The 25,708-nt window shown below is 33.5% G+C and overlaps 1 protein-coding gene and 1 pseudogene across 2 annotated transcripts; both read right to left on the bottom strand.

Annotated features, from left to right (window-relative positions):
• Positions 1 to 3,714: 3,714 nt before the first annotated feature.
• LOC109818693 (protein E6) lies at positions 3,715 to 4,945 on the bottom strand. Its single transcript, XM_020384224.3, has one exon. The coding sequence runs from the start codon at positions 4,883 to 4,885 to the stop codon at positions 3,950 to 3,952; it is 936 nt and encodes a 311-aa protein (XP_020239813.1). The 5' UTR covers positions 4,886 to 4,945; the 3' UTR covers positions 3,715 to 3,949.
• Positions 4,946 to 10,247: 5,302 nt separating this feature from the next.
• On the bottom strand, positions 10,248 to 25,635 carry LOC109818692 (homeobox-DDT domain protein RLT1-like; annotated as a pseudogene). The gene is made up of 18 exons (XR_014432597.1): positions 24,879 to 25,635; positions 24,275 to 24,714; positions 23,833 to 23,912; positions 22,742 to 23,152; positions 22,542 to 22,622; positions 22,272 to 22,424; positions 21,961 to 22,183; positions 21,727 to 21,827; positions 21,215 to 21,301; positions 20,964 to 21,116; positions 20,277 to 20,432; positions 15,085 to 15,294; positions 14,344 to 14,997; positions 13,714 to 14,262; positions 12,325 to 12,939; positions 12,102 to 12,206; positions 11,737 to 12,000; positions 10,248 to 11,232 (listed from the first exon to the last, which is right to left on the bottom strand). The product of XR_014432597.1 is annotated as a homeobox-DDT domain protein RLT1-like (transcript).
• Positions 25,636 to 25,708: the final 73 nt, after the last annotated feature.

Raw genomic sequence — 25,708 nt, 5'->3', positions numbered from 1 at the left:
AATTTTCTCTCAAGTTTAGAAAATTTGAAAATAAATTCTGTATTAATTTGAAAATAAATTTAAAAAAGCTATAATTAATGTACTTATAAGCGAGATTGATAGTCCAACAATAATAAATTCAATACATAATAAAATTTAAATAAAATAAAATTTTATATGCATAATATATGATATATTTATAATTTTTATTATATACACATATTTAAACTTAAGTACTTTTAACATTTAAAAATGCATCAAATATAATACACAGACAAATTTAGCATGATTGAAGAATGAAATATTTCTACAATTGTAGTTAATTGAAATAATTTATTTACAAATTTATCGTTGACCATTTTTTTAAACTTAGTTTGCATTTTTTTTGTTCTGCATTATAGTAAGAATTGCTACTTTTTTGGTGATGAAACTCTGACATTATAGGTCAATTAAAAGGATATAAGAGTAAAAAATTTAGTGTTTGAAACTTGAGTAAACACAATTCAGTTCCAAGACAAAGAGCCCGAGACTGATAACTATTTAACTACTCTTCAATCCCTTTCCAATCTCACGTTTTTTTTCCACCACAGAAAATCCCTTCCCATAAAGAGACATATGAAATTAGAAAAACATTTTTATGTCTAAGTAAAAAACAAATATTTATTATTAATTTAATTATAATAATTAAGATGAAAACTTACCCTTCAAAAAAAAAAAAAGATGCAAACTTGAAATAATATAACAATTTAATTTAAACAATCATGTTATTTTAACATTCTTTTTATTCTAACCATTCGTACATTGAGATTTATTATTCTTATTCTCGGAATAAATTTTTCTCTAGTTATACATGTCACAACTTTCCTTGTATTTTATATTCTTGGTTTAAATGTGTTTTTGGTCTTTAAAGTATGGCAATTGTATAATTTTAATTTTTCAAATTTTAATTGAATAATTTTAGTCCTTCAAGTATCTTAATTATGTTATTTTAGTCCCTTAATTATTACAATTATATAATTTTAATCACTCAAGTATTGTAATTATACAATCTTTTATCTATTTAAGTTACATATATTGATAATATTAGCAAGAATATATATATATATATATATATATATATATAAATAATAAATATATACTATCTAATACATGTACAAAAATTATAATATATGTAACTTAAATAAGTCAAAATTGTATAATTATGATAATTAAGGAACTAAAATTACTTAATCAAATTTAGGAAACCAAAATTGCATAATTACAATACAGTCAATACTTAACATATTAATATTGTTTAATTAAAATCTTAGAGATCAAAATCACACAACTATAATATTAGAAAGATAAAAAAATACAATTAAACTTATATTCTTTCATACATATTCGTGTTGGAATTGAATAGAGGTCCTATTAAAATTTTTCAAAGAAGTTAGGAGTTAGTTTTGAGTCAGTAATATTTTATGAAATTGGGTCATTTTCAAATGGTTTTTTTTTTTTTTTAAAAGTATCTTATATGCCACTTTGGCCATCAAACCCAAATTTATGGTACTTACACTTGTAATAACTCCTATTATTTTTTTAAGATGTTATTAATTGAAGAGATTCCCAGTGCCATCTATGGTTATTCGGTGCCCCCTCATGTCTCTCAATTCTCAAATGAGTTTGGTATTTTAGGTTAGCCGTCAATTAATCTCCAACCTAACTTTTTCAACTGCCCTCTTTCCCTCACTCTCATCCCTCCTTAATTTAACTACTTTACTCATTACCCAATACCTATACATTCAAATATGCAGTATCCAATGTAAGAAAAATCAATCATAGCAGCCACAGGTAAAAGAAAAAAACAAAAACCAAGTATAAATGATGTGATATGATAAAATAAAAAAATAAAAAAAAAGAGAAAAAATATAAAACAAAGATAATACTAAATATAAGTGTATGAATAATATTATTTTAATGTGTAAACATTTTTTCTTATAACTCTTTTTATTAGCTAGTATTTTGATAGTATGAAATGACTTGTATAGGCAATGGAGTTGTTTGACTTGTATAGGCAAATAGCTTAGACTTTCTACTTGCTTCATAGTGTGCTCTAAGTGTTGTGCAAAATTTGTTCCCTCTTCAATTATTTAAAGACTATCTCTATGCAAGGCCCAAATGCAATACTTTTTTTTTTCACCGCCCCAATTTTAAATATTAAAATCACAACAACCTTTAGTATAAAAAAGGTGCAAACTAACACGAGCACTTTATGTTTTTTGGCTAGAGCGTCAATCACGGAGGAAAGAAAGAAAGCGTAATTGATTGGCTTTGAACAAATTCTCCATTTATTATGTCTTTGCAGATCAAACCAACAAATAATTGACATGCCATATATATAGTTTCTCTTGATTTGGGCATACTGGGGAAAGCCAATTTCACAACAACTCGACCAAAGTACACCTTGAAACAGAAATTGGCATATGAGTTGTCTAACTTAGCCTAAGTAAAAATTGAGTTTAATATTTGATCCAATTAATTATGTACTTTAAAATAATTAGTACAATGTTTTAATTACATTAATCACCTTCTATGAAGTTGTTTAATGTTGTACACAACACAACCCCAAATTTATGACTAGAAGAGGGTGACAAAGGGTAAGTTGTTTAATGAATCAACCGATTTATTAATTTCTTATTTCTTCATTGATAGTAGTTATCTATTTTAATAAATCATAATCCACATCATCAATACCTATTTCTCCAAGTGACAAGAGGTTGGTTCATCTTAAATTTCGGTTTGAGTGGAAGAGCTTTTATCCCATTAAATGAATTATTGTCCTGAAAAAATGGTCCTAGACTGCGATTTCGGCTGCAAAGTAAAGAATTTTAGGTTTTCCACGATCTCACCGCTGTAAATTTTTCGTAATGGTGACGAAATCGGGACCGCAATTTAAAACATTGCCACTCGCAACAACTAGAGTACAAATTAGTTCACCACCGCTATTTAAAACTTTGCCATCCACAACAACTGCGGTACAAATTAATTCACCAATAAACAAGATCAGGATGATTGGATACAAATTAGAAATATTTTTGAAAATTTATCTATCAAAAGCAAAAAAAAGTTTTTGATGAAAAAGTTCTTAAAAATATTTCTAAATTTGTATTAAAACAGACTTTAATTTCTGATGAGGAAGTTCTAATATTTTTCTGCATCAATGGCGTGGAACCTACAAGTGTTTAGATTCTAGGCAGCTTGTATAGGTTATAGCTAAATATCAGAAAATATGTTACTCCAATTAACCTGTTTTAATTAAAATGGATTGATACCCTAAACTTTGTCATACGAAAACTTTTTTGATGAACTGGTATCTGTTATTAGTCGATGGTCTCATCAGATGATCATATCAGTAACTAATGGAGAGTGATTTAGCTGTCTGAATTACTATATGTTACTCATTGCTAATGATTGACTTCATTTTGTCCACTATGGTGCAAAAGGGAAGGTATAACAAAAAGATGTTTATCACTCAACTTCAATAGTGTGGTGCTCCCTCTCAACACTGTTTGGAAATGGTATCTATGATCATCTATGTTGGGGGGTAAGGCAAGATGGACCACCACTAGTCCAATGGGAATTTTAAAATTAGTAAACTATGATTTTTTATTTGTCATGCTTTGCTTTCCCCTTGTCCTTAAAGAAAAAAGAAAAAAACAACCCGAAGATTGTTTTTTAGTGAAAAAAGAGAAACAATTTGTTGATAGCAAAAACTACAAATGCTTCATACTTCATGCCATATTTTCAAACCATCACATAGACTGTGCAATTCCAAAAGCAAGATTTCACAAGATTATCACTAAGTAAAACCCCTCAATAAATTATCCTAATATAGTACCCTTTATGATTTTTTGTAATTTATAAAGTAAAACATGGAGCACCCACTAAAACAAAAGCAAAATGAACTCTTCGCTGTAATAATTATTCAAGCTCAAGGCTCGAAGTCCTCTTGGTCATCTTCAAACACCTCTTGGTTCTTGTAACCTTCCATGGAGTTCTTGTTCTCATAGGAGTTCACATTGTTGTTTCCAAAGTAACCCCTGTTGTTGTACCAATTCTCGGAGTTCACTCCTCTGGATGAACCACCATAATGTGTTGGCTGGTTGTACTTATCATCAGAGTTAATGTCATAATAGTATTTTCCACCCTCCATAAACCTCGTGTCACTTAACCCCTGTCTCTCGCTGTTGTAATTGTTGTTGACAGATTTAGTTTTGTAGTACCTGTTGTTGTTGGCAGCATCATTGTTTTTATAGTAGTATCTCTCATTGGCAGCATTGTTGTTGTAGTAATATCCATTGTTGTTGTTGTTTTGATTTTCCATGGAGTTGTATCCTCCTTCTGTGTTGTACTTTGCGTCACTCAACTCATTTTGCTTACCAAATGCATCCTTGTTGTTGTAGAAGTAGTTGTTGTTGTTGTTGTAAGAAGTGTCAGTGAGTCTTGTTTCACTCAACTCATTTTGGTTGGTGTTATAGGCATCCTTGTTGAAGTTGTAGTAGTTGTTGTTGTTGGAGTATTTGGTGTTGGCGATGTCTTCTTCAGCTGTGGTAGTTTTGTATGGTTGGTAAGTGGTGGTGGTTGTGTAGGATGCAGCATTGCTTGTGGTAGTGGTGGGAGGGTGTAGACCAGTCTCATGACCATATAGACCATAGCTGTTTTCGGTCTCAGGGATGAAGGTTGGTTGTTGCTCTGGCTTGTTTACTACTGACCCTTCATTTTTAGGAACTTCTGTCTCTTTGAGGTTGTTGTTGTTGTTGAGAGGGGTGACTTTGCTGAAGAACTGGCTGTCTCTGGCCTTAACTTGGAGGGACAATAAAAGGGTTGTTAAGAATAGGAAAGGAATGAGTTTTGAGATGAGAGCCATGGATAGTGTGAAGGAGAGTAAGATGGTATGAACTATGTATACTGATGGGAAGCTTTGTTTGTCCCCAAGTTTCTTTATATAGAGGACCTTAAACCTTTCTTTCCCACCTCTCAATTTTTCCACTCTTCTAAGAGTAGGGTTTTGTGATGATTGTGGTCCCCACACGGGAAACTTTAGTTGATTGGAGTAAGCTTTTTTTTTTTTTTTTTGCTTATTTAGTCATATTATATTACTCTTGGCCGGACAAAGGAGTGGAAAATTCTTACTCTTTTGAGCAGAAGAATACATGCATTCTTTATGGGAAATAATAATTATAAAAGTCTTGATTTGAGTATTTAATATAACTGCAAACTCAAGTTTAAGACTACTAATTAACGTGGAGCGACATGACTGTTCATTTTTTTTTTTCCAGAAAGTGTTGAATGTAATTATAGTTACATATTATTAAAACAAGAGAATCAACATATATTTATAAATAGACACAAAATTTTAATTGGTAAAAGACTTTTTAAGTGATGATAAAAATAAAATTACGAAAATTTAGTTTTAAAATTGATAATATTATGCATGTACGATCACTCTAAATACACATCAGATAGGAACATTATTATGAATCGCAGATCTTGATAGGCAAAAAAGAATCTTTTCTATTTAACCCAGCTTTCTTGTTAGCCTTATCCAAGTTGAGCTGAACATTTAATTAACTATCATATTTCGTTACTTCTAAGCAAACCCATGATTGATTAGAGTTGCATCATAAGAGTGTACGAAAACAAGTGTAATATTACGTTTCTTCAGCTACTCTATTATAGTTCATATAAAAGAGTACAATAATATATGGTACGAAAATTAGTCCGAAAAAATTGCCACAACGAAACCAGTTTTATCTATATTAGAAGATAATTTTATTCAATTATCTCTCTTGAACAGTCATGTTGTCCTCTGCTGTTTGATGTTTATCCTTAAGATTTTTTGCATCCCTGTTTCGTACTAAATAATAGCATTGGTGTATAAAATCCAAAACCTGTCACACTGGTTAGTGCAAATAGCAGCATGAACTTATCCTATTGATAGAAAAAAGTCCGAAAATGAAGTTTCATATTTTAGCCTTTAGTGAAGAAATTAATCATAACCATACCCTATAACCCTGCCAAAGAAAATCCCGATGTAGATTACTACTGATAGTTGAAACTTAAGTGTGGGTTATTAAATGGTGGGGCAGATGATGGTGTTATGAAAAGTAGAAACTTGGTCGATGATTAAGGCACAAGGGTAGTATGGAAAACCAGGGCAAGGCATGGCCGAGTAATTATGCGTGAATTGTGGAGTGGGTGGGACATGAAAAATTGAAAATAATGGCATTTGGTGCACACACCATGTGCCCTCTATGCTTTGTCTAGATTATGGACTGCACCTACCCCTTTTACTACACACATAACTCATGACTCATGATCCTTACAAACGCGCTTGTTAAGTGCGCTTTTGTGAAAGTGCATGCCTTCCTTAGTCCCTCTCAATTCCAAGGTACATCAAGTCAGTGAAGGGTAGCCACTGAATTTTACTTATATAATTTATTTTTAAGGTAATCATTATAAAAATCAACACACTTTTAAGTAGAAGTATCGGAAAAATTTAGGAAAATTATGTGTTCAACAGAGACATAGTAGCCGTTTGGAAGAGTCAATGTTTCCTGATGTCAACAGGGCGAGGCATGTGAAAAATATTAGGGAGGTTGAATATGATGGTACCAAATTTTCGTGATTGAGGTCATAAAAAGAGCATGTAAGTTGGGGATCAGCTTCTAACTGCTTTGGTTGCTGTAGCCAAAATGGGAAAAGAAAAATCTGAGTAGGTTATCTCGAGGATCTTGCATGTTGTGTTTGGAACCGGAAGTTTCTACACAGAAGAAAATAAAATTCAAATCTGAATTTATTTGCTTTTTAATGGGAGATATCTTATCTTTTTCTTGAGGCTTTTTCTTTGTATGTTCATATATTCTAGTTGCTTTTTAGTTAATAGTTAGTTAAAAGGTAATAAAAGAAACTAGGGTAGGCATCTTAAGCCTCAGAAGAGAAAAGGGAAACTGACAGTAAAGAAACTTCCGTGTCTCATTTGTGTGTAGAACTGTGCCTGTCTACACCCAAGATCAATTTTTCTCTTGGTTATGACCCCGAAGAGTGTGAGAAGATGTACCTATAATCATGGTTGTCGATGAATTTATAAAGCAAAAGTGTAAAGTTCAATTCTTAAAGAAAAAAAAAAAAAGGATTAAAGTTCAGCTACTTGACTAGTTTAAAGCCCACCACCAAAAAAGAAAAGGGTAAATTAGTTAAGATGTTAAATTCTGTACTAGAAGAGGAAAGAAACAACACTGGTTTAGCAATGTCCGAAATATCTATGCTAAAATAGGGTAATTAACAAAACAATTGAGCAATTGCTTTGGGATCCAAATTTTCCCATTCATTGTTGCGTAACTTATTACGAGTTTAATTTTTTTTTCATGTCACTGATTTACTTTGTTAACAAATCATCTTAATTTTTTTGGTGATGAAGTTAAGACTAAAAAAGTCAAGAACTTCGTTACCCAAAAAAAATTATCTTAAAGCAAGGGTCTTGCAAACCATTTTCTCATAGCATTAATTAAGAAATCAATAAATTATTTCTTTTCATTGAACTTATATTAAGAATTAAGGAGTGTATTGTTACACTTTTTAGTATGGGTATTGATCAACATTTTTAAAGGATTCTTATATAATTGACATATTCTTCTGTTTTCTTTTATAAAAAAACACATATATATATATAATAAAGAAATTAGTTAATTACATTAAATTTTACTAGTTTAAAAATATATTTCCTAAATTAAATTTGTTATAAATGTTAAAAAAGTGGAATGACATTTTTAGGAAGAGTATATGATTGAATGATAGCATAAAAAAGTTTTATATTATTAATAAATTTTAATTAAATTCACTTATTATTAATAGTTTTCACGAGAAATTCTAGGATTTTAACATATTCTTTTGAACGCATTATTTATTATTGACTACATATATTAAAAATCACAATTTTTTTATAGATCAAACTACTTATTTAATGAATCTTTCTTCTCATTTTGTACGTTTTTTTTAAGTATATTGATAGAAATTTGATTTTCTTATCGTATGAAGAAAACTTTCATGAGAGACACAAAACTCACTTTTAAAGTCTTTAATAATCTTCATCAAAAAAAAATTAGTCTTAGATTATCGATTGAGGAATATTCTTGGTTCACTGTTAAAAAAAAAAGTGTAGCATGCACTCTCCATATTCCAATTTTCTTCTTATGAAGAAAACTTTGATGAGAGGGACAAAATTCATTTTTGAAATCTTTATTGATCTTTGAAAAGAATTAGTCTTCGACTATCGATTAAGAGATATTTTTTATTCACATTTTAAAAAGTGTGTTGCATGCACTCTTTATATTCCAATTGTTCCTTATTATATTTATCATATACCCCCTTCAATCTTTAATTTAAATATAAACAATTTATGTTCATTGTTTCAAAATTCATGCAAATCTTAAATATTTATATTCTATTTAATAAAGTAATTTTAAAAATACTTTTCATTTAATTGAGATTTAATTTTTTAATAATAGTTTTAGTTAAATATCAAATTCCCATGAAGATTAATTTAAAATTTATATTTTAAATGTGATTAATAAAATTTAATAATGTTAACCATGGCATGAATTATTTTCTCCTATTTTTCAAGATAGGAAAAGGGTACATATTCTGAAAAGAAGGAAGAGGATTTTAAGAAGTAAATGAAAACCTAACATTAATTAGCGATACATAATTACGAAGGAGCCATAGAAGCATGAAGGTTAAATAAAGACAACTTAGTTCTTTTTGTTAATTACTATTACCATTTCTAAAGTTAGATAACTTTTACAATATTTGTTTTCTATTTTTTTTCACAAAACTTCAACCTCAATATTTTCTTTGCAAAAAACATTTAGCTCTATGGTTTTCTCTCTCTTATATCTTTAAGTGCGGTGAAAAGAATTAGTACAAAATTATTTTAATTAACTAGTAATTTTGAGTTTAAATATTAAATATGCACATATTTTAAATATTCAGAAAAAGAACTTACCTATAATAATTTTATTTGACTTAAACATTTTCTTTTATGTGAAAGATATATTTTATGTAAAAAAATATATTTATCTCGTTGTATGTATTAAATAAGTTGAGCATATATAAAAATATAAAATTTGCACATGACATGATCACGTGAGAAATTCCATCCTCGTGTAATGAACATATATGACAAATTATTCTTTCTAAATTAATGACAAGAAAATTCAACCATCTTACATTTTTCCATATATCACAAAAAAGTGATTGTTTTGGTAGAAACAGAGGAATGATTTGAAGTAAAATAAATATTCATCCGTCAAGTAAAAAAATTTCTATGAAAAATATGAAATCAATAAAACGGCACATGAAAACATGTATTTTGATTTTGATTTGTAATATTCATGTGTTGTCTCTTGTGGTAGAAATGTAATAGTGTGATATGTTGTAGAGGAACTCACTTGTGTTCAGAGTTCAGACATAAACTAATCTCTTTCCGTATTTTTGTTTTCCCTTTTACCCTTTATTCTTCTTGGAGCAAGAGAAATAGAATGCGCAATTGACGGAACTTCCATTACTTTCTGCTGTCTTTCCAAAAGGAATAATTTAAAAAAAAATAAATTAAAGAGGGCGGAAGAGAAGAGAAGAGAAGATATAGCAAAGTAAAAGATTCTTAAATTATAAACGAAGTCTAAGATATGAAGGGTTGCATTTAATTTTATTTCACATGAGTATATTATATAATTATAATGCTTTCGTCAAAACTTCTTTTAGAATGAATTCATCATATTTCGTCAAAACTACTAATTTTCCTCATTTTCTTACCACCCACCTTTTGGATTACCATTCTTTAGTGATGTGTTAAACCACAAATCAAATACGCTAAACAGCATTTGATGTGTTAAACTATAATTCAAGTACGCTAAAGAATACAGCTGTTAGAAAAATGAAAATTGTTGCTTTTGTCAATCTGAGAGTCACACTGTATAATTGGAATTATTAGAGGACATACTTGAACAGTACGTGTTCATATAACCTACACCTAAAGCCCTTACACATTATTATGTTAAAAGATTATTGCCACCATTATGCAATACAAAAAACAATTAAAGATTACTGTCGTATTAGATTGAAACTAATAATCTTTTAAAATAACGTGTAAGGGTTTTATGAACATATTTCGTATTATTTTTGTTGGAAGCAAGAAGCAAACTTCTAAATTATTTTTGTTGGATTATTGATTGTATAATAATATTGATTTTTCTATATATAAGAAAATTAAGAATCTACGCAATGGCGGGTTTATATCTATTGTACACCATTAGTCTAGTCAACCATAAAACTGAGAAGCCGTGACATGACTAAGAGATAATGTACCTTTTAAAGCTGCAATACAGAAAAAATGTAATGCAGCCTTAAAAATGAAAGTTTTAATAAGAAGAATCTTCAGAGACATCCGAGTTAGAGATTTCTTGATTCACAATTCTATTTGCATGTACCATCTGAACCCTCGCTCATAACATCTGCCTCTGAATCCTCCTCTTCAATGCCAATCTCATTACTATTCCCGTTGTTGTTGTCATTGTCATCTTCAGAAGCTTCCACATCTTCATCACTCATTCCAACTAAATCCCTACTCCATCTGCTGGGAGTGCCATTATAACCTATTTCCCAGTTGCCTTGATCATATTCCACAGCTTGACCATTGTCATCAGATTCCATTGCTTGGACATTGTCATCAGATTCAACCTCTTCGGTGTTGTTACTGATGTTAGCAGCCCCCATGTGGATGGGAGTCATGGGACTTGCCTTATCATCATTCAAATCCTCATCCAAGCTTCTCAATGATTCTCTACCAATACTAGAGCTACGATTGGCACCCTTATGGCCCAGCAACAAGTCTTCAGTAGCCCTCTCCCTAGCCCTTCTTTTCTTGACTGTTTGGCGACCACGTCCACCAACTTGTCCTTCTGATCCTGTTCTCTGCTGTTTTATTCTTTGATTTAGGCTTCTAGCAACCTTAGCATTACGATGGCCACTATCTTGTTTTCTTTTTGACAACTTTTTACCCCGTCCTTTATCACAACTCCCTTGTTCTCCTTGTTTATTGTTACTTTGCACAATTTTCACAGGAGCAGATCTAACTTTCATGAATTCATCATTGTCCAAGTCTGCTCGTCCAACCACTTTTCTAGATTTAGATGGATTATATCTTGAAGGAAGCTTCTGTAAGAAAACAAAGCAAGTTAGTTGGCTAGTGAACATTAGATTAACCCCACAATTTTCCAGAAAAAACAGCCACACCTTGTCCCAACAAAAGGGACATGTACATCACAAAACTTGACATCCAATCTGCATGGTGAATGTATAGGACAAAATAGTTCATCTTCATTATTTTCAGACAAAAATATAAAATAGTAGCAAAACTCATAGCAAAACTTTCATGGTAAGAGGAGTGAGCATGTAGCAACACTCTTAACACACTACTTCGATTCAAGCACACATTCTATATAAGTTCAAATTTATTGAAAATTACAACATCGTGAGAGTTTATTAAATAAGGTGTGAGATAAAAAATTCTGATCTCCAATAAATTTAAACCAATAGGAGTGAATTCAAAAAAGCGTGTGGGTGTTTCTAGCATTTCTCTTCATGTTAATACCAAATTATAAGTTTGAGAGCAAAAGCACTTGACTAATTAAAAACTAGGAAAAATAAAAATAGACTCACTGTGTATTCTCTATCATCTTTCTTCTCACAAGGCTCAGGTCTCTCACGTAGTACGTAGACAATGGATGCATCAAACTCAAAAAGTCTGAGAGACACGGCTGAAGTGGTCAGTGGAACCCATGGAAGTACAACAATTGATTCAGGATCGGTAGAGGTCTGTGCAACACTCTTTGACATAGAGTTCAACCCCAACTGTTCCCCTGTTGTAGAGAAGGTTGATGATAAAAAGTTTCGCTTCAATGCTCTCTCAAGTAGTGTAAATATCTGAAAAATGATTGTTAAGTTTAGAAATCACTTGGCAGCCTTGATTCTTAATTTTTAAAATGTAAAGAAAGGAAGATAAAATTTTAATTAAAATGGCAAACCTGTAGCAATTCCTCAACAGAAGATGATTTGCTCAACTTCACACTCCAAGGCCTCCTAATATCTTCTGTCCAATTTGATTGAAATGCTTCAGGTGGAACAGATACCTGTAACTCAGAGCGTGAATATAATATATCCCTCAAAAGAAATGTCAACATTCTAAAATTAAATTAAGAAACCAAAATAGGCTCGAGGTTAAGAAAGTAAAGCACACCATCAACTCACCTCAATAAAAGCTAGCAGAGCCTTGAGTAATCTTGTCTGCAAAGGAAGAGAATAATCCAAAACAAAAACATCTTTTGAAAATTTGTCTCCACATTGAAATGCATGTTTAGAAAAATTAAATCCATTATTTGAGGGAAAAGACCGGTGGCAACAACTACAATGGGAGTCTTCAAAGAAATAAGGGTTGAGACAAATATCACAGATGACAACCTGAGGTTTGCATCTCTTTTTCCCATATTTCATTGCACACAATATTGATGAGCTATAGCATTCTTTCCACATCCACTTTTGAAAATCTTGGTACCTTCTCAAGGCAGATTTCTTCTCACTCTCGCTTTTCCCAAGCTCGATTTTGAAGGATGATGAAGTTTCTAAAGTGTCAAAGTTCAATCCACAAAGGGTACTGCTAGGACTGTCAGATTCAGTGTGGCCATCGGAACTGGAATCTGTTTCATCAACTTCATTTTTAACAGATGTTTCACCTCTGATTTTGGAACATTGTGTATTCTTGCAAACATTTTGTTTAAAGGAAGTCTCGACCTTTTGCAACATTAGACGCAAATGAGATTCCCTGATCCCGCGTGAATCAAGTGAATTCAGAAGCACATCAAAGGCCTGTAGAGAATTAGTTTAATAAATTATAACAATTAATACAAATCATAAAGCCACATTAAATTCCCATAAATAAATAAAAAGCAACAAAGATTATTCAATAACATTTCCATCTTTGGCTAGCCAATAAGTTAAAATTATATAAGAATTGAACTTTGGAAAGATGCAAAAAGGTTAGATATTGATGGATAATGTAAAGCTAAAATAGGATGAAATGAGTTTAACATGATCCTTTAGGAACCGGACCAGACCAATTAATCTGACTGGTTTTATCATAAACCAGACCCCATGCCTTGGGTAGTTCAGTTGGGCCATATAGAAGCAACCAATTCAAAAACCAATGATAATCATTGAACTTCCAAAAGCCAATAAACCACACAAAACCAGACTGTTTGCTTATAAACAGATTCTTTGCTAATTGCTGTTAGAAAATGCTTGAACTTGGCTGTGCAAGACTCAAACCCCTAAATGAAACTCTCCAGGTTAATGAGCAAACCATTTCTATCACTTAATCCAGTACATGTCTTTTGTTATTATATGCTTTACAATAACATTTGTAATAAGTATTCAACTTGTAATACAGACACACTGACATAGAATTTTGACCATCACTTAATCATTAATCCATGAATCAATGCTTTCATTGATTCAATGACTAGTCCAATTTTACAGTGGAAAGGTGTCTATTGAAGTCAGGAATTAGTTGATCAGAACAACAAGGATCACCATATAGGGGAAATAAGAAAGAAAAAGGCAACTAGAGCACACACAATTTACCTCCTCAGTATCAATAAGCCTCCAATTGCCATCATGGTATTCAACAAAAATTCTGCCAGAGCCAGGATCGTTGGAAGAAGCTGATGCAACAAATTGCCAATAACGGTTATGTCTGCGATCTTGCCCAAGGGGTAAGGATCTATAGACATACATCTCCTCTGCTATGTGGGAAATATAAGATTTCAACTGAGAACGTGACCTTTTTGAATATTGTGCAAATGACTGAGTGTGATGGATATCTGAACTAGTGTAGAGATCTTGGAGTGAAGAGTGCTTTTCAATAGACAGGCTCTGTATACTAGAAGCTGCCTTTTGATTTTCAGCAAAGCTGGGAGAGGGCACGTATTTATTATTGTTGCTAATATTAATTCCAAGCAATGGGCTTTGGTTGCCCTCCAAGGTAGGACAAGAGTTTTGTATTTCAACTTTATTCCCATTGATACATGGAAAATCTGATTTAAAGAAAACATCATCTCTTAGACAAAGTTTATCTAGTTGTGCTTCTGCCCACATTTGTTTCTTCAGAGCATTTGCTGCTTCTAAACGTTCCTGAACAACTCCTCATGTCAATTTGATAAACAAAACACAAAAATTAACTTAAGGACATACATTATATGGAATAAAGTTTACCTCGAGAACAACACGGATTGAACTCCCTTCATTTGCCACATCAACCAACACAACAAGGGCATTTAGACGCTCTTCTACACTAAGATCAGAATATTCTCCTTCCGCAAGCCCTTGAACCCATGACTCTCCAGGCTTGCTTTCATCAATTTCCATATTATCTTCACCAAGATTTCCAACATTAAGATCTTCACAAGCACCAGGTTGTCTAGTGACGGCAATTGGAGCATCAGCATTTTTGGAACCATTCTTAGGAAGATAAGGTAGATCCTTGTCAAACTCACTTTGAAGTTCAACATCATGATCCAAATTTTCTTTTCCATTTGAAGTTAAATTGTCACATTGTTCAGATGTTTTGTTAGCACTTGACAGACTTAAATCAACTTCAGGATCCTCATCAATTTCATCACTTTCTGACTCTTCTCTTTCAACATCATCAGCATCCTCCCCAGCTAGAAACCCATTTTCATAAATTTGAATTTTCTTCCTTGCTTCTGAAAGAATGGACTCGGCATCAGCAGGATCTTTTCTAAAGGCTTTACGTAAACAATATGTTGATGGAGCTATTCTTTTAAAAAGCTTGACATCTCTTGATAAAGCAACAGAAATTGATGCCTCAGGTGTCTTGCTGGTTGTCAGATCTCGAAGACCAGATATCTGAAAGGTAAAGAGACATAGGTAGTTAAGACTAAAGAACAAACCTGTCAATATGAAGATCACTTAATACGGACATATGCAACTCACCTGAATTTTTTCAGCAAGCTCTAGTATTGTCAATCCCTTTTTATCCTCAAGTGAGAGAACATGAAATGCTGCAAACTTAACTGTACCAGGAGTTAATCGATGTCTAGATCTTCGAGGGGCTAACAGACCTTTCTCATGCATTTTTGCAAAAGCATTTTCAGCAGCTGAACCATTACGAAGTGTAGATATGATATCTTCACAATTCCTGCCCTGTATTTACATATACATTTTGATCCATTTATTCAATACAATAACATTAAAAGCATTTTTTTTTATTAAAATGCATGCAAAACAAATTTGTCAGCAAAACATTTTGAGTGTGTTTGGGAAAGCTGTGAAAATTAAGATGCTTGCTGTAAAGTGATTTTAAGATATTTTATTTCATTTGGATATAACAAGAAAATAAGGTTATCAATAGCGGATAACGGTCTATGGCGGTGAGGCCGAAAATCCTTTATAACTCTATGGCGGACGCCATAACGGGAAAAAAAAATACATCTATATATATATATATAGATATACTTATATACAAAGAAAACAACAAAATAAATAACAAGCAACAAAACTAAATTAAAAGCAACATAATATCAACTTAAATATCATAACAACAATACCATAATTCATTAAGAAAGGATTCAAAGGAGTAGGAAAAACTAAAAGAAGAAGAAGGATTAAAACTGAAAAAAAAGGAGAATTAAAACTGAAAAAATAAAAGATAGAGGAAGATTAAAACTGAAAAGTAAAAAAAAGAGGATTAAAACTGGAAAAAAAAATGAGAACTAAAACTGAAAAAATAAAAGCAGGAGGAGGATTAAAATTGAAAAAAAAAGAGGATTAAAACTGAAAAAAAAAAATGTTAAATTTTAAGTTTATCTATGTCGCCGGAGTTGCTCGCCGGAGTGCTGGGCCACCACGGTTCAAGTCGCCGACCAGCAAGGGGACCAAGGGACGGTGAACGACAGTGGTTAGGGGTAGTTTCAACTTCCGTAAGTGTTGTTCACGCGTCGTGGACCCATGGTTGCTCGCCGGAGTGGTGGGCCATCGCGGTTCAGATGGTCGGTCGCAAAGGTGATCAGAGAGCGGCGATCGAAGTTAAACGAAGGTGACCAGAGAGGTTTAAAACCTAGGGCAGATTGTGCGACTGTGCGTGACCTCTTCCAAGTGCAGAACTTCGCGCTACTGAGGGAGAAGTGAGTCGAGCCAAAAAAAAATTAGGGCTCACTCTATTTGGGCCTGTTTTGAAGCCCAAAAATAGGTTTTTTTATAAATAAAAAAAAACCCTTCATGACCTCCATAAAGCTTCACGGCGCCATGACCATGGCGGGCGCCATATCGGAAATGGCAGACACCGCCATAAACCTTCATAAAATGGATGGCGAATGGCGGTTTGGACCTGAACCGCGACGTTTTTCCTTTATAACGGCGTTATAACGGATATTTGAGAACATTGGAAAATCAAGTTTTATATAGTAAATTAGCTTAAAAGAAAAAAAGCTATCGAAAAATAATCATTGACCTCAAATTTTCAGCTTCTTAAAAACAGGTGATTTTCCACAAAAAAAAGCTTTTTGCAAATTTAAGATGTTGTCTAAACATATAGCTTATTTTTAAAACATTTTTTTTCCTAAAAAGAAAACAACTGAAATATATGATTATAAGTTGTTCCAAACATTCTCTTAATGGTAACAATTAACAAAAGTCTACAAAGGTTCAAGGTGAACAAATTAGCTTATAGCAAGTTATAATAAATCAGCATATTGAAATGATATCTTAATTGTATTTGTAACATAGTATGTTGGTTTAGAGCTTAGTGAATGCTAGAGAGGAGAGTATATAAGATTTTCTTTGAGAAGGGAGCCTTATTAGCTCATTCTGAAATAAAACTTAGAGAGAAGTTTTAGAGAGACTCTGGGTCCATAAGCTCCTTTCTCTCTCAAATTTCTCTGATTTATTCTTCTTCTTCTATAGATCACTAACTTCTTCTGTCTTTTCTTGGAATTCAGGCTAGGAAGCTTGTTTTCAAAAGATTGATTTTCACAGGTAGAGTTTCAGGAGAAATTCTTCTTCTTCTCAAATTCTTGGCAGTTTAGAGCTAATCTCCAGGTGAAAGAAGCTAGAATGTAGGTTGTTTGGTTGCATGTGAGTTTAAGAACTCAATTGATGCATGAATTTTGAGAATCCAAGGTTGAATTGAAGGAATTGTTTATTTTTCCGGGTTTTGGGAAAAATGGGGTTTTTGGTGATTTTGATGCATCGAGTGGGTACATGTTGAATCTGGGAACGTTTTTGAATTGTATAGGGTTTAAATATTATATCGCATGGATTGCATGTGGTGGAAATCTTCTGATTTTCAGGTTTTTATGAAATTTTTTAAGATTTGGAGGCTGCTGTTTGAATTTGTGTCGGGCGCATGTTCTTGGCATCGAGCGTGCATTCGTCAAAGGCAACCATTTTAAATTCACGCCAGACGTGAGGTTAGTCGCACCGGGCGCGAATTAAGATAAGAGTCTCTGGATGAGTCACGCTGGGCATGAAGAGAACCACGTCGAGCGCGATATCAGATAGTGACCCTGTTTGGCATTTTACTGATATGGCGTCGGGCGCAGGGTGGGTGCGCCTGGCGTGGAGACCCTTGGAGGTCTCTGTTTGATTTGGCACCGGGCACAGGGTAGGCGCGCCGGGTGTGGAGACTCTTGTGAGTCTCTGTTTGAATGACGTCGGGCACGAGCCAATTGCGCCAGGCGTGAATGAGCCTTAAAGCTCTCGGGGTTGGATGTTAGGCCGGGCGCAAAATGGATGCGTCGGGGCGTGAATATGCTTAATGATTTGGTTAAATTGCTAAGTTGCCTGATGAAGATGAGTTGAGTATTTGTTGACTTAAGTTGTTTATATGTTGTGTAATTGATGAAACTAAGTTGTTTACATGTTTATTGTTGAATTATGAATAAGTCGAAATGTATAAGTTGAAGTAGTCTATTGTTGTAAAGTTGATGTTATGATGCCTATTGTTGTAAAGTTGTAAAGTTGGGGACATATGGTGAAGATATATGTCCTATGTTGAGATACATAGTACTAAGGTGATAAGTTGAAAGTTATTTTTAAAGTTGAATCCCTTCGTACTGTGTGGGCGGCATGGAAGTAGTCGATCCATGACATGGTTGAATGACTAATTTGAGTAAGGTATCTAGTTAGAGATGTAGTTTTTGACTAGGTACTGGAGGGTGCATGGTACTTGGAGGGCAGTGGGTGGGCTAACTCCATATGTGGATTGGTGATGCAAGCCAAGGCCGTGGTGGGCCCATATCCAAACCCTTCTGCCTTGATAGTAGTAATGGACCTCCGAGTCAGAGTGACACACCTGAGAAATCGTCTATTGTTATCTATACTTGGTTCTCTTCGGAGTTCCTAACGATGCCCTATACCTGACCTGATTAAGATAAGTCAAACGTTGGATTCGGTAGGGTTTATGCCACCTAGACTACTCAACCTTAGTTGTTGGAGATCTCCTAGTTGTATATGTGTGACGACGTATTAGTTGATGTTGCATGTGTTGTTGCATTCAAATTTCATATAAAGTTGTATGATTGAGCTCATAGTTGAGCTATTATGATAAACTGTGTGGTTGTGTTGTGATGATGATTGGACGAATGAGTAGTATAATATTGCCCTATACTTGTATGGTTGTTTATTGAACTCTAGCTTATCCTTCTGTTTCCATATGGATGGACTGCGATGATCATACTGTGTGGGAGCAGATCAGGACTAGGTTGGAGTTGGTTGCTACGACCACCGCTAGAAGTAAAATTTTGTTCCTGGTAGTAGTCAATCCCGGATAGCGGCGCGGAGCGATCGACCCTAAAACTGGGATAGCGGGATGACGCGGAGCAGGATAACCGCTATTTTAATATTAATTTATATATATTAAATAGAATCAGAAATTAAAAAAAGATAAGCTGCTGAAATAGAAATAGAAAAGCAGTTCAATTAATAAAAAAAATTTTAAAAAATTGTTGAATTATATTTAATCAGAAAACAAATCTGATAAATTAAATTTAATAAAAAATTAAAAATACAATTTTCTGAAATTAAAAATAAAATTTTCTGAATTAAATTTAATCAGAAATTAAAAATAAAATCAGCTGAATTAAATTTAATCAGAAATTAAAAATAAAATTTACTGAATTAAATTTAATTAGAAATTAAAAATAAAATTTGCTGAATTAAATTTAATCAGAAACTAAAAATAAAATTTGTTGAATTAAATTTAATCAGAATTTAAAAATAAAATTTGTTGAATTAAATTTAATCAGAAATTAAAAAAATAATAATAATTTAATAAAAAATTAAAAAACAAATTATGTTGCAATGTACATAAAGGAGAGAATACTCGAAGGAGAAGACGAACTAAGCGTGGCGCGTCGGAGCTTGCGGCCACGTCGGAGCTGGAGGCGCGTCGGAGTTGGAGGTGCGTCGGAGCTGAAGGCGCGTGGCGACGGAGGTGCGTCGGAGCCGGAGTTCGTCGGAGCTGCACGCACGATCGGCAGAGAAGAAGAAACAATCTGAGAGGGAGAGACGAGAGAGGGCTGCGACAATTGAAATCGCGAGAGGGAAAGGGAGACTTAGGGCAAACAAAGCCCCATTGAAAAGACTGACTTACCCTTAATGAAGGGTAAGTCGAAATCGCGCCCGCGATTCCGGGATTTGTGCCGCTCCGCTCCGCCTCCGACGCGGCCGCTCCGGCCGCTACACAAATCCGCCACGCGACAGCAGCGAGATTGCGGGGTGAGGCCGCTCCGCTCCGGAGCGCCGCGATAGCGGCCGCTCCAGCCGCTATTGACTACTATGCCTGGTATCAGAGTTCCCGTCTTGGGTAACTTTCTGTTGGTGCTTGACTGGCATTAGGATAGTAGTATTATTTTTGGATGACTCTGTATGCAAAGTATATATTGTGTACATAAATATTTATTATCTCTTCTTATATATGTATATTCTGTTATCCAACTTAATATTTTATTTTAGTTCACTAGATTATTAGTGCGATTCCACAAAGTGTAAGGACCACGACGGGTCGTAACAATATTAACTATTTAGTATTTACTATCTTAAAACCATTAAAAATGGAGGTATTCACATATCACAAAAATCTTTAAAGCTAATAAAAAATTAATAAAGTAGAATAAAGAAAATTATACCTCGTCTCTACCATTTGCATAAGACCAGGTAATACTTTTTTTCTTCAACTGTGGTCCATATCCGGTAGATAATGCTAACTGTCGAAAAATTTCTGGCCAGGTCAATAGATTTAAATGCTTATGCCAATTTCGTATGTCAAAACCCCATGCATATGCCTGGCATAAAAAATGCAATGTTACAAGACTAGACGTCGTTAAATAAAATGGCTATTTCTCTTGAGGGAAAATAGAAAGAAAATGGCATAAATACATTTTTCGTCCCTTATATTATTTATTAGTGTCAATTTAGTCTCACTTTAATTAATTGAATCAATTTAGTCTCACATCTTTAAAATGTATCTTAATGTTTGATTTTCCATTTCTTCCGTTTAAATACTTAACGGATTTGACACGTGTCATATTGTTATGCCATGTGTCATGTTGTCATGTCACATGTCATGTCATCATGTCACGTGTCATGATGTCCGACCATGTGACATGATAACATGACATGTGGCATGACATATGTCATATTCGTTAAGTATTTAAACGGAGGAGACGAAAAATCAAACATTGAAATACATTTTAAAGACATGAGACTAAATTGATTCAATTAATTAAAGTGAGACTAAATTGAATTAAATAAATAATATAAGGGGCAAAAAGTATATTTTTGCCATAGAAAATTATAGAAGTCCTTCAACTTACGCCTTCCACAATCTTTGGATGGCCACCTCCAAAGTTAGTAGCACCATTCTGATTCATTCCTAATCTTGTAGAAGGCGTCCTTGCAACATCTTGAATGTCTTTTATTATCACCTTGAGAAGAGCAACATGTATCTCACCTAACAATCTTGAATCCTGAGTTAAAATGATTTTAACACCCAGAATGAGCTAGAGTGCACAAAAATAGTTAAATTGATAGCATGAAATCACTAGAATAGTCCATATTGACTCACATAGTCGTGAAATGCTTGAACAAACTCATCTATAGTAAAAGGCCACAATTCCAGAACATCAGCAAAAGTAATCAAAAATCTCCAAACCTGAAACAGACCAGTACAACTTTCAAACCTTAAATTCAAAAGCCTTAGAAGCAATTATATAAAATAAGACGGGAATCGTACATCAACAGAACTGCTGATTCAACAAATAATGTTGCACACACTAAAAAGATAGAAGGAAAAGAACCTTTCAACTATAGAATTTAGAAAGAAAATGCCCAATGCACCATTTCTTAATGCAATATTAAATTTGATTAAAGACAAAATTCAGAAAAGACCAAAGGAAAATATTCAGGTTTACCTGATCTTAATCTAACATACATGCAACATTAACCATAACAACCTTAAGTCCTTAACTATTTATTGAAGTAGACACAAAAGCATTAATCTTCAATTTCAAATCATAGTAGACTGAAAAGATAGATCACTATTAGGACCAGAGAAGAATAAAGATGTTAACAACATACCATGAAAAGATTGCCGACATTTTTTTCTGAGTTGATCCAGGGTTTGATTGCAAATGGTTTTCTTAGCATTACACTCTCTGGCGGGAAAACACTCAAAGAATCTACAATATGTAAATAAGGGTTCAGTACTAATAGAAACTCATTCCATTTTTCTAGTTTCCAAACAAATACTGAACACCTAACGAGACCAACTATATAAACTCAAAAACAACAAAACAAAAATAAATTGCTCACCCCTAAATGATTCGAGGTGTTGCAGAGTATCAAAATCAAGATGGATAATAGAAGAAATCCCCTTGCTTGAGGCAGCCAACTCCATCATTTCTAGCTGTTCATCCTCAAAAAGTTCTATAGATTCCCTAGCTATTCTACGAGCAGTTGCCTTCTCAAGAGCAGTTTTCCTTCTCTCTTCTTCTTTCTCTTTGCGAAGCTGTTCTCTTTGCCTCATTTTCTCTGCCTATTTAGACAAAATATGTGAAGATGAATTAAATATTCTCAAAAGTCTAAATATTGATCAAAAGGCGATCAGCATTAGGCTTACACACTTTTAAATTTTCTTTCAGCAAAACCTTTTCCCTTTTCTCAATTTCACGTCTTGCTTTTTCCTCCTCTCGCAATCTCTCCCGCATCAACCTCTCTTCTTCCTTCCTTCTTTCAAGATCTTTTCTCTCCATTTCTTTTCTTGTTCGCTCTTCAATCTAAAACAAAAAAAAGGGAAAAAGAAATATTAGATAAAAGAATATGAATGTGATCCAATCGTAAACCCTATAAAAGAATTGTAATAACAAGCTAAACTGAATTCATTTCAACTAAACCTTTCGTCTAAGGTTATCTTGTTTCTCAAGCTCTTTCCGGATTTTCATCTCGTGGGCTTCAACATCCCGAGCATCACCACTCTACATAAATATAGTTAAAATTATAAAATCGTCCTTTAAAAAGAATATATAAAATAATTCAAGAAATTGAACATAGAGCAAAATTACAACATTAATTACTAAAGATTGCTCAAATATACCTTTCGTTTCTTTTCAATCCGCATTGCACTGTTGTGCAAAACTTGTCCACTTGGTAGAGCATTGAGATTTTCTGGCTCAACAATTTGGCGATTAGTAAAGTGAGAGTGCATTCCGACATTAGCTCTATTTTGGTACATTTCCCTTTGGGCCGCAACATCATTATCCTGAGAAGGAGATTGATGGGGAATCAATTGCTTGTCTTGTTGGGACAAAAGACGAGCACGAGAAGAATGGCCTTGAGTTGCATGAAATTTAGGTATATGCTCATTTCCATGCACAAAAGGAGGATTTCTAGTAGAACCTTCCATTGGATCATGTAAATGAGATTGGTTGCAATGTCCAAAAGCATCAGACCTGATGCTAGATTGTTTTGGTAGAAATTGATGGTCACGAGATGTCCTTGCCATAGCCTAGAATGGAGCTCAATTTAAAATCAAAGCTAAAAAATAAAGCAACTAAGCAGTAAAAAAAATCACCATTCGCCATCTGTACAAATAATATGAACAAATAATAACAACAGGTTTTCCATATCCTCAAATTGTAAAGGAAAACACAGACAAAAGATTATTTGTATCAAAAGAGTATTTATAAACTAAAATGATAATCAGCACATACATCAAGACTAGACAAACGGCAGTCAAACTAAACATAAATATATATTGAATAAGCAAGCACACACGAAAATCTGCTGATAAAGAAAACACCAAAATCTAGACATTCTATTTTTTAAAAAAAAAAAAGCAATGAAAGCTTAGGCTACCTCCATCCTTACCACCAGTGTCCTTCCATTCCATTGTACAAGATTAACATCTAAATAAAAGATATTTGATAAATAAAAGTACATATTCATCAAAACCAAAATAGAAATTCAAGTATCTTGTTTCAACCTAAAACTACCAGTCGATTATTTAGCAAGTACCATCAGAACTAAATGAATACACACCCATACACTGACATGTACAAGCTTTAAAATAGGTACCCAATTAGCATAGCTATCTTCAACATTCCAAATTTGTGATCAATAAGCAGAGCAAGACAAGTTTCATTTTATTGATCAAGATTACATTGTCATATAAGAAAGAAAACCAACCTTATTTGTTTTAACATCACGTCTTTCATGTATTTTATTGTCATAGCCAAAACTAGGTGGCTTCTGCTGTTCTGTAACTGCTGCTCCAAAAAGGAAACATACAAGTGTCAGTAGCAAAACAAAGTGTATGCACCAATCACAAACAACTTCTACCTATTGCTTCTACCAATTTATTTAAATTACAAAGTAACAACCGTAGAGATGGAAAGCAAAGCCACATATGGAAAAGTTACCCAGATGAAATATAAAGCACATTTATGTCAGAATTTTTCATAAAGCCCATGGAGAAGCAAAGAAAGCAAGATAAAGCGATTCAAGCATGTAATATTAAATTAGGACCTAAGAAATGTATGACACAACATACAATATAAAAGAAACAACAGCATTCAGTTAACACAATAAGTTAAGATAGGATGACAAGTTTCTATGATCGTATATATACCTAAAGGTGCCCCAAAGGCATCTAGTGGCAATGGATCAAACTCCACTCCTAGAATTGGACCATCTTCCCTCAATGGCTCCCCTAACTGTGCCTCAACATAAGCAATTGCTCTAAGCTCCATCATAGTGTGTGGGGACTCATAATAACCATTCACACCCCGGGAAACCACATTCAAGGGCTCCACTCGAGTATATAGGCTAGACCTTGAATCTGACCCAGATCCATACTCATTACCAGGCTCAGGGCCCAACCTGGGTCATGTGTTGGAGAATCTGGCAAAGGCTCTACTGGCAGCTTCCGCAGTGGTGGCGGTTTCTTGGTTGGCAATTCCTTCCTATCCTTCAATCTTCGATGGCAGAACCACATCTGAAGCTGTCGATCTGACAACCCCAATTTCTCAAATAACTCTGCCCTCATAGTTTCCGAAGGGTAATTATCCACTAATCAACCAAAAAATCACAAGATTAATCCCCAACCCCTCAACATAAAACAGAAACACCCCCTCCCCAATTCTAAAATTATTGCAAAAATTTCAAAACAAAAGGAAAAACACAAGAAAATTGAAATTTGTGAAATTCAAGAAATATAGGATGAAGGAATGAACCAGCATAAGCTTTCTCGAGGGTCTCAAGTTGAAAAGGGGTTTTCATATGGCGCTTGGGCTTGCTCTGCTCCTCATTAGAATTCACAATCTTGATACTGCTTCCATTGTTGTTGTTGTTGTTATTCTCATTACTATCATCATCTATGCCACCCCTTTTCCGATTATTCTCTCCCTCTAAACAACCCTCGTCCTCCATTGGCGAAAATGGATCAAAGATCGAGACTTTCCTGCCCCCGCTTCACAAAACCCTAGAAATTACAGAATCTCCAAAAGAACAAGCACCCGAAATTAGGGTTCCCTAGGAAAATCAATTTTTGTTCTTCCTCCAATTCCTTTATGTCTTTCTCTCTCTCGATCAAACCAAATTACGTAATTGTGAAGGAATGAAAAGTCATAAGGGATGAAAATAATTAAAACTATAAATAAAGGAAGAGAAAATTATAAAAGTTGTGTGCAACGAGGATTGAATAGAAGAACAATGAAGAAGAACAAAAGAATCGAGGACAAAAGAAAACAATAGTAAGAATATTAATAATCTTAAAACAAAAATAATAAACCAACAACAGTTTCTCTTGACTGCTACTCTTACTATAATTCCACCCCCACCTTTCATGATAATTCTATTTTTTTCAAATTTGTTTCTGGTTCGAATAATAATCCGTTATCTTTTTATGTTTTTTAGGTTCTCTTTATTATGAATGAACGGTTTCAGCATGAGTGTGTGTTTGTTGTTCCTGTCAAACAGGACTTAACAAGGATATAAAAACAAAAACAAATCACGCCAAAGATAACAAAATATGCCTTTCTTTTTCTTTTGTTTAGATTAGATA

Source organism: Cajanus cajan, chromosome 3 (genome assembly GCF_000230855.2).
Source record: "Cajanus cajan strain Asha chromosome 3, NIPB_CcT2T_4, whole genome shotgun sequence".
Taxonomy (NCBI): domain Eukaryota; kingdom Viridiplantae; phylum Streptophyta; class Magnoliopsida; order Fabales; family Fabaceae; genus Cajanus; species Cajanus cajan.
This window is presented reverse-complemented; position numbering and strand designations above follow the sequence as displayed.

What these genes read in the sequence shown, in the direction of transcription:
- LOC109818693 (XM_020384224.3), bottom strand. Translation starts at nt 4,885, where the DNA reads ATGGCTCTCATCTCAAAACTCATTCCTTTCCTATTCTTAACAACCCTT.